The sequence below is a fragment of the Pipistrellus hanaki genome (genome assembly GCF_964339955.1).
Source record: "Pipistrellus hanaki genome assembly, chromosome: 19".
Classification (NCBI taxonomy): domain Eukaryota; kingdom Metazoa; phylum Chordata; class Mammalia; order Chiroptera; family Vespertilionidae; genus Pipistrellus; species Pipistrellus hanaki.
Window position 1 is genome coordinate 6761074 of NC_140521.1, and position 12654 is coordinate 6773727.

Genomic DNA, 12654 nt, shown 5'->3' on the forward strand with positions numbered 1-12654 from the left:
GATCTGCTTTCCTATTGGAAAGGAACAGCTCTGTAAAACTACTGCAGGCCCCCCATGGAAGCCAGATTCTCAAGCAGATTCCTTCTCGCCTGTTACGTTGGAGAGGTGGCCCTGGGGTCTGAGCTTTGTGTAGAGCTTGCCCGATTCCTAGAATCGAGTGATGAGAAATGAAGGCTAGGACTTAGCACAGCCCTGATTCTCCCCGTGCTCGGTGGGTGTCTGTCCCCTCAGCCTTGCAGGATCGCTCTGCTAGAGGGTGAAGCGTGTCTGTAGGTCCATCGATGTCCCACTAGGGAGTGTCCCAGAGAAAGGAAGGGGCCCTGAGGGCCCACTGTTGCCCTTTTCCTGAGAGCCCCTGCCCCGAAAGGAGCACAGTTAACATGTTGTTTAAGCTGGAGATGTTGCCTGTATGCGTAAAAGAGCTCTCTGTTTCAGGCTCATGTACAGTCAGGAATGGTTCCTTCTCATCCAACTGCCCATGCGCCAATGATGCTAATGACGACACAGCCACCCGGCGGTCCCCAGGCCGCCCTCGCTCAAAGTGCACTACAGCCCATTCCAGTCTCGACAACAGCGCATTTCCCCTATATGACGCACCCTTCAGGTGAGGCGTGTGTGTGCAGGGGCCGCCGGGCACCCCAAGCATTCTGCTCGCACAGGGCGAATGGCAGGCAGGGCCAGCGCTTCAAACCCTGCATTTGAGAGCTAGCAAGACCCGTCAGTGTGCACAGTAGGGACCGTGACGATCAGTCAGTGTCAGGGCCCGAGGCTCCGGGCCGAGTCTGTGTGTGTTCTGCTGGTCCAGGTTTGGCTTGAGAAGCAGCGGCAGCTGTGGAGCTGACGCTGCCTAGGACTCAGTTGGCCTTCCTTGTTATGACAGGCTGGGCAGGGCAGTGGTTTCCTTCCTGAGTCCCAAGTCTGCGTGGGGGTCACCACCATGACAGTTTGATCGTAGCTCTGGAGAAGACTGCTGATGAGCAGTGCTGTGTGTGGATCGGCTCTGAGTGTAGCATTCGCTCCAGCCTGCCCCCTGACAGGGAGAGGCCATGATTGTGCTAACACTGGAGACTGCCATGCGTTCCTCTGAAAGCAGGGCTGGTGCTTGGCTAATATTTGGGGAGGGGGTAAGTTACAGCCTGTTTTTCTACCCCATGAGCAACAAGTCTGCTGGGAGTTTTATCTGCAGTGGTTTTACGTCTTACTGGTTTGTTCTACCCTCTTTCCCTCTCCCCCGTTGGTGCAGCTGGGAGGGGGAAGTGAGCTAAATTGTGAGTCCTGTCCAGCTAGCACAGGAGAGGTTACAGTCATGCGCTGCAGACACTAGGCTGATGCGCGGTGTTGCCAGTTTTCTGTTTAAATATTCACTTTTCTTTCTTACAGTACAAGCCCACCACCAACAGCAGTTGTAAGGCTGCCCTGGAGGAACCGAAAGGCCAAATCCCCTCCTCCCTTCTACTGCTTCTACCAACTGGAAGCACAGAAAACTAGAATTTCATTTATTTTGTTTTTTAAAAATATGTTGATTTCTTGTAACATCCAGTAGGAATGCTAACAGTTCACTCGCAGTGGAAGATGTCTGGACTGAGTAGAGGCATTTAGGAACTTGTGGGCTGTTCCAATTCCATACGCTGTTTCCGAGTCCCGCAAGTACCCCAGCTCTGCTCGCTCAAACTGGAAGTTATTTATTTTTAATAACCCTGAAAGTCATGTATACATCAGCTAGCAAAAGTAACAAGAGTGATTCTTGCTGCTATTACTGCTAAAAAAAAAAAAAAAAAAAAAAAAAAAAAAATCAAGACTTGGAACACCCTTTTACTAAACTTGACAAAGTTTCAGTAAATTCTTACCGTCAAACTGACGGATTATTATTTATAAATCAAGTTTGATGAAGTGATCACTGTCTACAGTGGTTCAACTTTTAAGTTAAGGGAAAAACTTTTACTTTGTAGATAATATAAAATAAAAACTTAAAAAAAATTAAAAAATAAAAAAAGTTTTAAAAACTGATATCCAGTTAGTGTGTGTTTGTATAAGCTTCTAGTTAATATCAAGGCAGGAAGGCTGTGTTTTCTTAATATCCTGGAAGGTTAGTCGTCAAATGATTTTTCTTCTTCACCTTTAGTTCTGGTTCAAAGTATCTCTAGAAAAAGACAAGACTGAGATATTCTCTTTGGTGGATAGAGGTCTGCTTCAGAAGGAGGAAGGCTGGCCAGTTGGGCAGCATTGATACTCCACATCCTCAGCCTGACGCTGATCCTGTAAGCTTCCTTTTCAATACCTCCTGAACCCAAATGAGTGAGTGTCCTTAGCCAGAGGTCCTAATTCAGACGTCTGCCTGTTTCACCAGTAGGGGGCAGGAGATACTTTTTAAAAAGCTGTGAATAAGGTACTGATATGTCAACTGTAATGGAAAAATAGGAATTCATTTAAAAAAAAAAAAAAAAAAGCTGATAATCTAGAGGGCAGAAGAGGTGCAGTGATGTACAAGCAGTTTACGGCTAACTCATAAGCCTTGTTAATGTCCTCAATTTATGGGAGAACAAAAGGGAAAGCAAATGTTTGCAAAGAGCAGCGATTTCAGAGACCATAGTCCTAATACAGAGCCTTTAAATATTGTTGGCAACAAATCAATATTCTGAAAACATTTTTTAATTCACATATAGCAATTTGTACATTATAGCAAAATTTGTGTTATTCAAGAATAAGTTACTTGTACAGTACATAAACAATATATAACAATTTGCCAAATACCTCCTGCCTGTAATGACATAAGATGAACCCATTTTCTGTGTGTTACAATGTGTGGCTTATTCCAGCCCAACACTGGGTGACAGATGTGTCCTTGTTAGAGGCAGTGGAAAATATACAAGTTCCTCTAACCTGTGGGAGATGTTAGAGCTCACATGACATTTGCAATAGAAGACAGCCCTGAATAAAAGCATGGAGAAATCTTAGGCAACCCTTAGGGAAGGGAAGAGTTCAAGGCCTTGATTTTATATATAAAAATAGTGTTTTGTGGTCTAAGATTTTAATGATTGCTATTCCTTTTTCCTACACGGTCCAGAAGTGATCAGAGGCAGAAGATTTATACCAGATAAAGCCATATGGATTGCTGGTCTAAAGTTCAAGGCAGGTTAGTTGACTTAATTCTTTGGTGCTGGTGCCTGTTAGTTTGTAAAAGTTCGTTAAAGTCAGATTCAGGAGGCGACGGCGCTGAGAGCAGTCCCCTGGCTATTGTCTGCTGGAGAGAACTGCAGCGTCGCGGTACTTACTGTCCCTTTGGCACTCACAGCCGGGTTTCCGGGAGGTGCTGGGTCGGCCTCCGAGGCCAGCGGTGGTCACAGCAGGACTGAAGGAGGGTGGCATGTGTGCCATCCTGTGGGCTAGCTACAGCCAGCAGGGCCTCTGAGAGGGCAGCGGCCCAGGGACCCACTGCTGCCACTCCTCCAGCTCCGCCTGCTCTAGCAGGAAGGAGGCCTGGCTGAGGTCACTCCTTCCCAGCTGTGGCAGGGCTTTCTGTCGGGATGCGTTTGAGGTGTCCTGGTAACGCGGACACGCTTGGGAAGGAAATGTTTTCCTTGAACATTTGGAGGCGGTGACTTCAGCTCGCTCTGAGAATCTGAGCTGGTACTTGGCAGCCAGTGGGTCAGAGCTGAGCCACTAGTTTGCTGCCTCTTGGTACTACCTGAGACGTCTATGCCCCTGGCTTGAAGAGGTCATAGCCCAGATGTGGAGGGAGGGGGTGTGTGCGTGGTTCCTTGTCTATTTTGCCCTTTTTCTGCACCAGTGACTGTCAGCGTGGACTTTCTGTGATGAGCTTTATCTTTTAAGAGACATTCAAAATAGTGTGTGCTCCTCTGGTTCACGCTTTGCTCAGCGAAACCTGCTTGGTGTGTAGAAAATAAGTGTCCTTAGAAATGGACCGAAAATCTGGATCGGGATCGGATCTGCTTTACAACCTGTGGGAACACCCAGGAGTGTTGGTTTTTAAAGTGAAAGTGAAGAGGTGGTTAGTTGATGCCCTGCTTCCCCCCCCTACACTCCCTCCCACCCTCAAATCCCAGAAAATTCTATAAGCACTATAAGCAAAAGTCTCACCTCTGACCTCTTAGAATACTGAGAGCGGCTGGAGGGAGCAGACAGAACCCTGGCCCTGGCCAGATAAGGCAGGCAGGAGTCTAAGTTGAGGCCAAGGCTTGGTTTAGCCACTAGTGGATGTGTATCATACATGTTAAAGCTGAGCTGGTCCCAGGAGCAGCTGCCCTCACACTGTCGCTGCCCGTCACTGAGCTCTGGGAGGAGCCAGCCCCCAGGTGAGTGGTGTCCCGTGTGCAGAGGTGGCGATCTGAGCCCGTGTGTGCACGCGCACGCACACGCTCAGAGGCATCGGGCCCCGGCAGCACGCTGGCTGGGCTGAGAGGAGCTGCTTGTCAGCCGTGGCACCAGACAGCCTAAAACCTTGGGGGGCCATTGAATGAGCCGTTGGATGATGGGGGCTGAGTCCACCGGAGGAGAACTTGCCACAGCGCTGCCAGAGCAGAGTGCAGCTGTTTCTTCCTAAGGCACCAGGTAGAACTGGAATTGGCCACCCTCCTAGTTCGTAACCGCCTGGATTTCTCTGACATGGCCACGCACGTCACTGCTCTCACTTAGGAAGGACAGCGGCTACTCGGCAGCAGCCGGCTGTCCTGCGGCTGCGCTAGGCCAGGAAGCAGGTGCTGGCTCGGCCCTAGTCGCGAGGGCTGCATAGCTGTCTGACTACAAACGTCGGAAGGGTATTAGTTCAAACAGTGCATGAAATAGCAATGGTTCAGTTTTTAAACCTGAATCCTTTGAAAAATTTATCTGAGGTAAAATGTTTAAATTCATTTTTGACCTTCAGCCCGTCCCTCTGTCAGAGTTTGCTGTGAGGCTGGGTCGAAGCGATAGGCGTGGGTGCCGCAGTGCTGCGGGGAAACCAGGGGATCCGGGGAAACCAGGGGATCCGGGGCTTGTTAGTGTTTTGGGCTTCCTGATGGACCCCTCCTTCCCACCTGCCCCGTTCCCCAAGTAGAAGGTCTGTCTCAGCTGTGACAGTGTCAGTAAGAAGCTTCCACTGCCAGCCTGGCCCTTAGCCTCCTCCCCTCCTCTGAGTGCCAGTGCTGGGCCCGGGGCCCAGGGCCCGGGCAGGAGTGAGCGGCATCTGCGGACAAGAACTACATCTGTAAACAATGAGGAGAAGCCAGGCGGGAACTTACAGGAGGCCCTTTAACAGGCCTAATAGAAGGGTCACATCCAAACTGGAAGGAGCAGTTAGCAGTGTCCCTCCGCTCTCTGAAAGGAAGGAAGGAAAGTACATTCACCAGTTCCTGTCTGCACGCTGGGTCCTGGGCCGGAGCCGCCCGTCAGAGCGGCGTGTACTGATTGTCTATGGCCCGCAGGTGGCTCCGGGAGGAGGAGTCCATTTCGTAGTCCGAGTCCCGGGCCCGGGGGGCGGGCTCCGACTCCAGGTGCCGCAGGCTGTTGGCCAGTTCCTCGGGCGAAGGCACCAGGTGGAAGATCTGCTCTTGCGGGGTGGAGCGGCCGGGGAGACCCTCCGGGCCCAGCCCCCGGGGGCAGCCAGAGGAGCTGAGGTGGGGAAGGCCCAGCTCTGAATCCCAGCGAGAGAGGGAGAAGGGAAACAGGACGGCGTTGGAGGAACCTGGGGACAGTGACAGAGAGGCCGTGTCGGAAGGCGTGTGGCAGCAAGCGTTCCCCGCGCTGTGGTTCCCTGGGCCCTCCGCCCCCTCGTCCCTCGAGGGCCCTGGGTCACACCTGGAGGCTGGGAGACGACCACCACGTAGCTGGACAGCCGGACGTCGCAGGCCGAGCCGCACTCGAGGGGGATGGGCGAGCGCTGGAAGTGGTGGAGCATGTCCATGACCGAGGGGAAGTGGAGGTGCTGCACGCGGCACTGGCCCCGCTCGGTCAGCGACAGGCGCAGGTGCTGCGGGGAGGAAGGGGAGCTCAGGCAGTGGCCCCTCGGGGCCTTGAACTTGGGGAGCAGCCCGCCTGCCTCGGCCATACCTTGGCTATGCCTTGGAAGTTGAACGTGAGCACGTACTCCCCACGCCGGGTCTCGCTCTGCCGGACCAGGAACACTCCGTGAGCGTCAGGGCCCTGCAGCTGAACCAGCTGAGCGGCCTTCACTCGGGAGATGGGGCCGTGGAACCAGGGGTAGCAGGACAGGAAGTGATCTGTCTTCTGGCAGGCTGGGTCCAGCAACCCCCCAGGAGAAGCACCTGGTTGAGAAGATGTGTAATGGTGACCCCCTGGGGCACCGCGACCTCGGCCGAGGCTGGTTCTGAGGCGCCCAAACCCCTCACCTTGGTTCAGGGAGTCGGTGCTTCCCCTGGGCGAGCTGGCCGGGCCGGGCTCCGGAGCGGAGGGGACGTGCGGCTCCGGGTCTGTGCTCTCCAGCCTGCGGAGAGGGCGGAGGGTAAGGGCTAGGAAGGGCAGGGCTGGTGTCAGAGCGGAGATGGAGAGTCTGGCCCTCACCCTTGGCCTGTGTACTTCCGGAGCTCGGCCATCCACGAATTCAGCTGCTGCTCGTCTCCCACCTCAAAGATGATGTCTGTGCGGTCCTTCACCTGGCGGGAGGAGGAGGGGCCGCGTGTGGGTCCTTGGCCGTGTGTGCGTGTCCCCCGGTGCGGAAAGCAGCCACTCACCTTCAGCACAAAGGTGTAGAGGTTGTCGGGCATCTCGAGGCGTGTGCATCGCCGGACCTCCTGGAGGCTGGAGCAAGCTGCTTGTAGCTTGGGCTTTGAGCTCTAGGAAGAGAACCCAGGGTTACTCAGGCTTGTCTTTGAAGGCCCCTTGCCCACCCAGGCCTCTGTTTTTCTGTTGAGCAGGCACCCCACGTCTGGAGGAAGTTAGCGTTCTGGCTTGCAGGGGCCCACAGAGGGTCCTCCGTTAGCCTCTGAAGCACTGTCCTCACATCCTGAGACCCCCAGAAACCTGTGTGGGCTCAGAGCCAGCCCCTCACCTGGGCGTGCACCGTTCCAGCACAGCACATGCCTGCCTGCTGCATCTGCTTCTCCCCACTGGGAGCAAGAGCTTATGCAGCCAAAACCCTGAACAGCCCAGAGGGGGCATCCGTGTCCAACCCCAGCCACCTTCCTCCTGGTGCTGCCCTGCTGCTAGGGCCCCAGGTCACTGTGATGGCTTTAGCCCCCCCTCCCCCCTCCGTCAGCTCCCCACGAGCATGGGTCTCGGGGCTGGCAACCACCCCGGAGGAAGATGCATCACCACACAGTCCAGAAGAAGCGCCAATTTTGGAGGTAAAGCCCTTTGCCGAGGAAGGAAAGATCCGGCTTTGAACGCTAGAACCTCAAATTTCCCAAACCTCGCCAAGCTGTCCTGCCTGCAAGTCTCAGGACAAGGTGGGGCGGGTTTGGCTAGAGGGTGGAGGGTGGCAGAGCAGCTTAGCCACAGGCTTTTGGGGCTTCTGCCAATGTGCCTGAAGGGGCAAAGCCTGGCATCATAGCTGGTCCCAGTTACAGCAGTTGAAACCTTGACAAAACAGTGGGCCCGGGGTCTCGTGACATGCACACGCACACAGCTCAGAGAAGGTGGGAAACGGTCCCCAAGCCCTCTGCCAGCAAAAGCTCTTCTTCCAGGGCCGAGTGAGCCTGGCCAGGGCAGCAGGCTCTGGGGCCCCCCCTCTGCCCCCTACCGCCTCCATTTTCTCCTGTGATAAGCTTGTTTCTTGAGGGTCATGAGATGTCGCTGGCTGCTTCCAGCGGAGACCACAGGAGATAAGACGGTGGACAGAGCCTGAGGAGTGGGGAACTGGCCAGAGGAGGCCCCGCCTCCAGCCGCTCTCCCCCGGGCCAGCAGGAAGGCCGGGCGCCTGGGAACGGCACAGCCCCTAACGGGGCGGGGTGGGAACAAAGGGTGAGCTTTGGGGGATTCTCTCTGCCCAGAGGCTGATCCCCAAAGCCTACGCGTCACCGTGCTGGCACGCAGGGACCCAGGCCACTGCTGCCTCAGTTCCTCCCCACACACAGGCCCTCCCAGCAGGTCGTCTTGGAGGTCCGTCCTGCCCTGGCCGCTGGACGCAGCGTCGGGGCCACCGCGGCTCCAGGGACCACTCCCTTTGTCTCGCTAACATCACTCGTTGAGGGAACAGAGCATGGAGGGGTTGCACAGCTAGTAAACCCCAGACCCAGTGTTCCAACCTTTCCAGTTTCTCTTCCCCATCCCTTCCTCGTACCCCAGTTTCTTAGCCTGGGAGTCAGGTGTGGGGCCTGTGCGCCCCTGGCAGCGTTCCCAGCCAGCCAGTCTCGGAGCCTGTTTCCTGTCTACAGAGGGTAAGGGATGGGGGGCTAGTTCCTTCTGCTTTGGTCCTGCCTACCCCCTTCCTCTGCTGGCTCCAGCCTCAGATCCCTGAGAGGAAGTGGGCCAGGCCAAGAGGGGAACAGGCCCAGTCTCCCTTTCAGTTCCACTCAGGCCTGGCCCCGGGCCCAGCCCAGCGAGTGTAGAGATTAAGCAGCAAAGCCACTGGTTTCGCTCTGAGTGTGGGGCCTCCGTGCCAGCTCCGCCCCGCAGCTGAGGAACTGCTGACCGGGCGGAACGGTGGGAAGAGGATCCCCTCTGCACCTGAGGGCCTGGCCTTACCTTCCTGAGGCTGAGCATGACCATGCTCCTTCCCGCCACCCGCCCCCGGGTGAGAACGGGCGTCTGGAGCAGAGGGCGCACTGCGTGCTGCCTGAGCGTGGCGCGACACCAGAGGCTCTGCCCAAACTGAAGGCGTGAGCATGAGGACAGGACAGTCCCCCTGGGACGGGTCTAGACAGGACTCGGGAGCGCCAGGTGCCTGCCTGGTTGAGCGCTGTGAGGGCACAGAACTGTGATGGGGAGAAGCGAACCCACAGCACCACGGGGGCATCAGGGGCTTCAGGTCCCTGCTCTCAGGCCCTCTAGTCCCCGTCTTACTGCTCTCTGGACCCACCCGAGTCGCAGCGTGCTTAGGTGACCAAAATGGCAAAGCCACTCCAGGCATTAGTGCTGCAAGCAGTCGCCTCACCCACCACCTCCTGCAGCGTCCACTCCTGGGACCCAGTTCCCCCAAAGCTGGCTGCTTTCTTACGGCCACTGTGACGCCGGTGGGAACAGCCCACTGTTCTCTGTGCTCGCTGCTAGGAAGACGAAGATGCAAACCAGCTCTGCCACGACCCTGGCTTCACAGCTAACCTTCCTGGGCGCTCAGTCCTCTAGGCTTTAAGGTTCTGTAAACTTTACACAAACAGCCATTAAGCATAGCCCTGCCGGTGTGCTTCCGCCTTTCACAGCCCTCTTCGCAGGGCAGCGTGGCGGCCGGCTGGGCCTGAGGCCGCCAGCTGGTCACTGCGGAGGCAGAGGACTAGGGTTCAGACCACCCTCAGCATGCAGCGCCCTCTCCACCTGCCCGAGCGTGTGCACCATGCTCCTTTCCGTCCTGCAGTGAGATCACACCTCCTGTTACCTACGTGCCTAAGACAATCTACATTAAAATAAAACGTATTTCTCTGTGACTGTGCTCGAGTTTGTTTTGAAAAGGTCAGGAAGGTGGAGGAGCCGGAGGGCAGGGTGAGCTTTGGGAGGACAGTCCGTTCAGTGGCCGTTAAATCTGGGCAGAAACGTCCATGTACTGCCTACGACGGCGCAGGTGCTGGCTTTGGGTTTGTTGTCTGGCACGTTTGGAGGTGGCGGGACCGCTGCCTGGTCCTCGCTCTCCTCCCCCCAGGGGCCCTGCCCAGAAGGGAGGGAAGCGAGGGGGGAGCAGACCCCCCTCCTGCACCCGCCGCTGCTCCCCGAGTGCTGAGGCGACAGCCCTTCCAGCTTCCCAGGGACGACTCTGCCTGTCCTCACAACCACATGAGCCCCTGGCTGGCAGAGAGAAGACCTCACTGAGCTCCAGGTGCCCCAGCAGGAACAAGATCCCCCCAGCCTGGGACTCCCAGAGCTTCCAGTCCAGGAAGCTGGACACCCCAAAAGGAAGGAGACTGGCAGGTGGGAGGCAGTGAAGGCCAACAAGGTGGCATCAAGAGTGGGGCTGAGTCTACCAGGCACTTGGCTTTGGCAAAGGTCCTGAGGCGGGGAAGCACGTGGGCCCCCGAGTCCCCATGGGTTTGGGTTATTGTAAGGCAGAGCGGGGAAGGGGAGCTCATGCCAAACCCCTCGACAGGAGCAGGCCTGTGCCTGGCCCACGCCCAGCCCTGACTGCCGCCTCTGCGGGAAACTCCGCAGCAAAGGGCCTGGCACAGACGGTCTGTGATGTGGGCAGGGTGGACCCTCACAATGGCCTGTCCATCCACTGTGACCTGCCTGCCACTAAAGGGGCCTTTAACCTTGAGTGAAATCCTTGAGGAGAAACCAGCCACCATCTGGAATCCCCCAGCCACACCAGCCCTGGCAGTCTTGTCTCTCCGAGGGCTTTGGTGCCCTCCCTCTCCTACAAATGGCAGTGGTGGGACAAGAAGCTGGAAACCGAGGTGCCCTCGAGCGCATCTTGTGGCCTGGAGCCTGGCTCCACCGTTTACTCACTGCAGCCTCGGCTTACGGCGGCCACAGGCAGGGCCTGCTCACTTGCCAGGAGTAGGGGAGGAAGGTGGCCTTGGATGGGGGTTGAGAACTTTCAGACGGCAAATCCCAGGTCCCCGTCAGAGAGAGCTCGGTCCCCCAGCCCAGCACCAGAATGGGTGCTGCCTGGATGGATGAGCAAACATGCAACATCACTATGGAAATGCTTACTCAGGTCTTCCTGGTTGGTATCAAAACAGCCTTTTAAAAATACGAGTCCTAACCCGCTCTTGGATAGAGCGTCGGCCTGGGGGTCCCAGGTTTGATTCTGGTCAAGAGCAGGTACCTTGGTTGCAGGCACATCCCCAGTAGAAGATGTGCAGGAAGCAGCTGATCGATGTTTCCAAATACCACACAAGAGAGAGAATACCCTGCCTTGTCCCACAAAGGATTTCAGTCGGGATCCCACTGCCACAAGTTTGTCCAGTTTCCTCAGCCAATGCAGAGGGGTTTCTAGGAGCGGCAGCCTCTCGCACACAGTGGTCCACTAAAGGCTGTGAGAAGAACTGGAGCAGAGGAACCATGTGCTCCCTGGACTTGGGCCACCCCGTGTCCTGCTCAGAAACCTTGGAGCCTGCACAACTGCTGCCCAGCAATCTCCCATCCTAGGGTTTGGGAATTCGTTCTGGCCTTGAGTCAAAAAACTGCCTCATGGACAGCAGCTCACCTCTCCCAGCCCAAGTCCCACTTTCGTGAAGAGGGGTAACTGTGCCACCACCCTCCCATGAGAGAGCAGCGATAGAGTCACCTGTGCGAAGGAGCTCACGGGGTCTGGAAAGGTCCCGGGAGCGGCCCCAGGTGGGGATGAACCTTAGGAAGCCAGTCTCCCCGCCCCAGGCCACTGTCCACTGCCCCTGCCCCGGAGTGAGAAGGTGGAGGGAAAGGCATTGGAGACTAAGGCAACACCAAGAACAAAGGCCAGAGGTCAAAAAGTACCGCCGAATCCACAAGATGGCCAGGGGTCTGCTGTGCCTGGACGTGACGCTGACAGCCTCACACCACCCTTTAGTGAGCACCTGCTGTGTGCTGGGCTGCCTCCCAGCGGCTTCTGGACTGCTGAATCTACAGGCCAGCACTATTCAGAAATTTTTCCAGAAAAGAGCATATCAAGGGATAGAGGTGCTGGACCACAGAAGTAGGAAGGTCCTTGTTCCAGAGCAAGACAATCCTTGGTGGTGTCTGGGGACACTGGGTGGGAACCATCACCACCTGCTCTGGGCCATCTCTGCCTGAAGATCAGTGGGGGCCCATAAACTCCCACAGCCCTTGAGGCTGGTGTTTCACCCCCACTTCACAAGTTCGAGACAAGGCTGAGGAAACCTGTGGAGAGCATCACAACCAGCTGGCCTGGAGCCTGCCACCGAGCCCGCGACCACGGAAACCCACCGGTACCAGGGAGCCCAGGAGGCCTGGGGAGAGCACAGAGAAGGCAGAACGGTGGTGCTCACAGGGACCCCCTCTCCAATAGGTCTCCGAACACGGTATCCTGAGCCCCCTGAAAAGCTACACCCAGAAATATCGACCCAGTTGCTTCCTATCCTCCCCACCCGCCTGCGAGAACTCACTTGTGGGCCCCCCTGAGCTAGTGAGGGAGCCCAAGTCCCTGTGTGGCCCACAGCCCCTGCTCAGTCTAGTCCCGATTCGCACCTTGACCTCAACTCCTCCTCCTCGTTCTGCTCTAGCCGCACCGGCCTCCGCTGCTCCGTGTGCCGAGCACACCCCGCCCCGCAGCCTCTGCACCTGCCGCTCCCTCCGCCGCAGGCACGGCAGTGCTGCCCCATCTGCACAAATGGGGCTCCTCTCCGATGCAGGTCTTCGCCAAGTGTCGCCTCGGGAAGGCCGGCACTGGCCACGGTGTGTGAATAAGTCACCGGCCCACAGCCCTCCAGTTCCTTCACTGCCTTCTCTGCCTGTGAGCAGGCTCCATGGGGACTTGTCTTTTCGTGTGGCACCCCCGGCTCTGAGCACAGTGCCTGCTCAGATGTAGCACCCAGCCCCGGATGAGGTCTGCGCACTCACTTTTATCCCCACGACAAACACACAGGCCTTTCGGTGCCCAGTGCCATGGGGCTG

The 12654-nt window shown here is 56.7% G+C and overlaps 2 protein-coding genes across 19 annotated transcripts in view; one reads left to right on the forward strand and one right to left on the reverse strand.

Moving 5' to 3' along the window:
• Positions 1-2003, forward strand: part of ATXN2 (ataxin 2) — an 81425-nt gene extending 79422 nt beyond the window's left edge. For 10 of the 17 annotated variants that reach the window (XM_084868017.1, XM_084868014.1, XM_084868018.1 and 7 more), the window contains 2 exons: positions 436-604; positions 1381-2003. In XM_084868017.1, coding sequence (XP_084724143.1) covers positions 436-604; positions 1381-1409 — 198 coding nt within the window. In that variant the 3' untranslated portion in view covers positions 1410-2003. The other 7 variants (XM_084868019.1, XM_084868027.1, XM_084868015.1 and 4 more) reach the window with 2 other exon arrangements.
• A 2825-nt stretch (positions 2004-4828) lies between these two features.
• SH2B3 (SH2B adaptor protein 3) overlaps positions 4829-12654 on the reverse strand; it is a 32055-nt gene continuing 24229 nt past the window's right edge. Inside the window, exons 3-8 of one of the 2 annotated variants that reach the window (XM_084868041.1) lie at positions 6687-6788; positions 6517-6608; positions 6345-6439; positions 6046-6260; positions 5794-5965; positions 4829-5680 (exon numbers count right to left, since the gene is read on the reverse strand). In XM_084868041.1, the coding sequence (XP_084724167.1) occupies positions 5385-5680; positions 5794-5965; positions 6046-6260; positions 6345-6439; positions 6517-6608; positions 6687-6788 (972 nt within the window). In that variant the 3' untranslated portion in view covers positions 4829-5384. Of the gene's footprint in view, positions 5681-5793; positions 5966-6045; positions 6440-6516; positions 6609-6686; positions 6789-12654 lie in introns of both variants that reach the window. The other variant, XM_084868040.1, reaches the window with a different exon arrangement.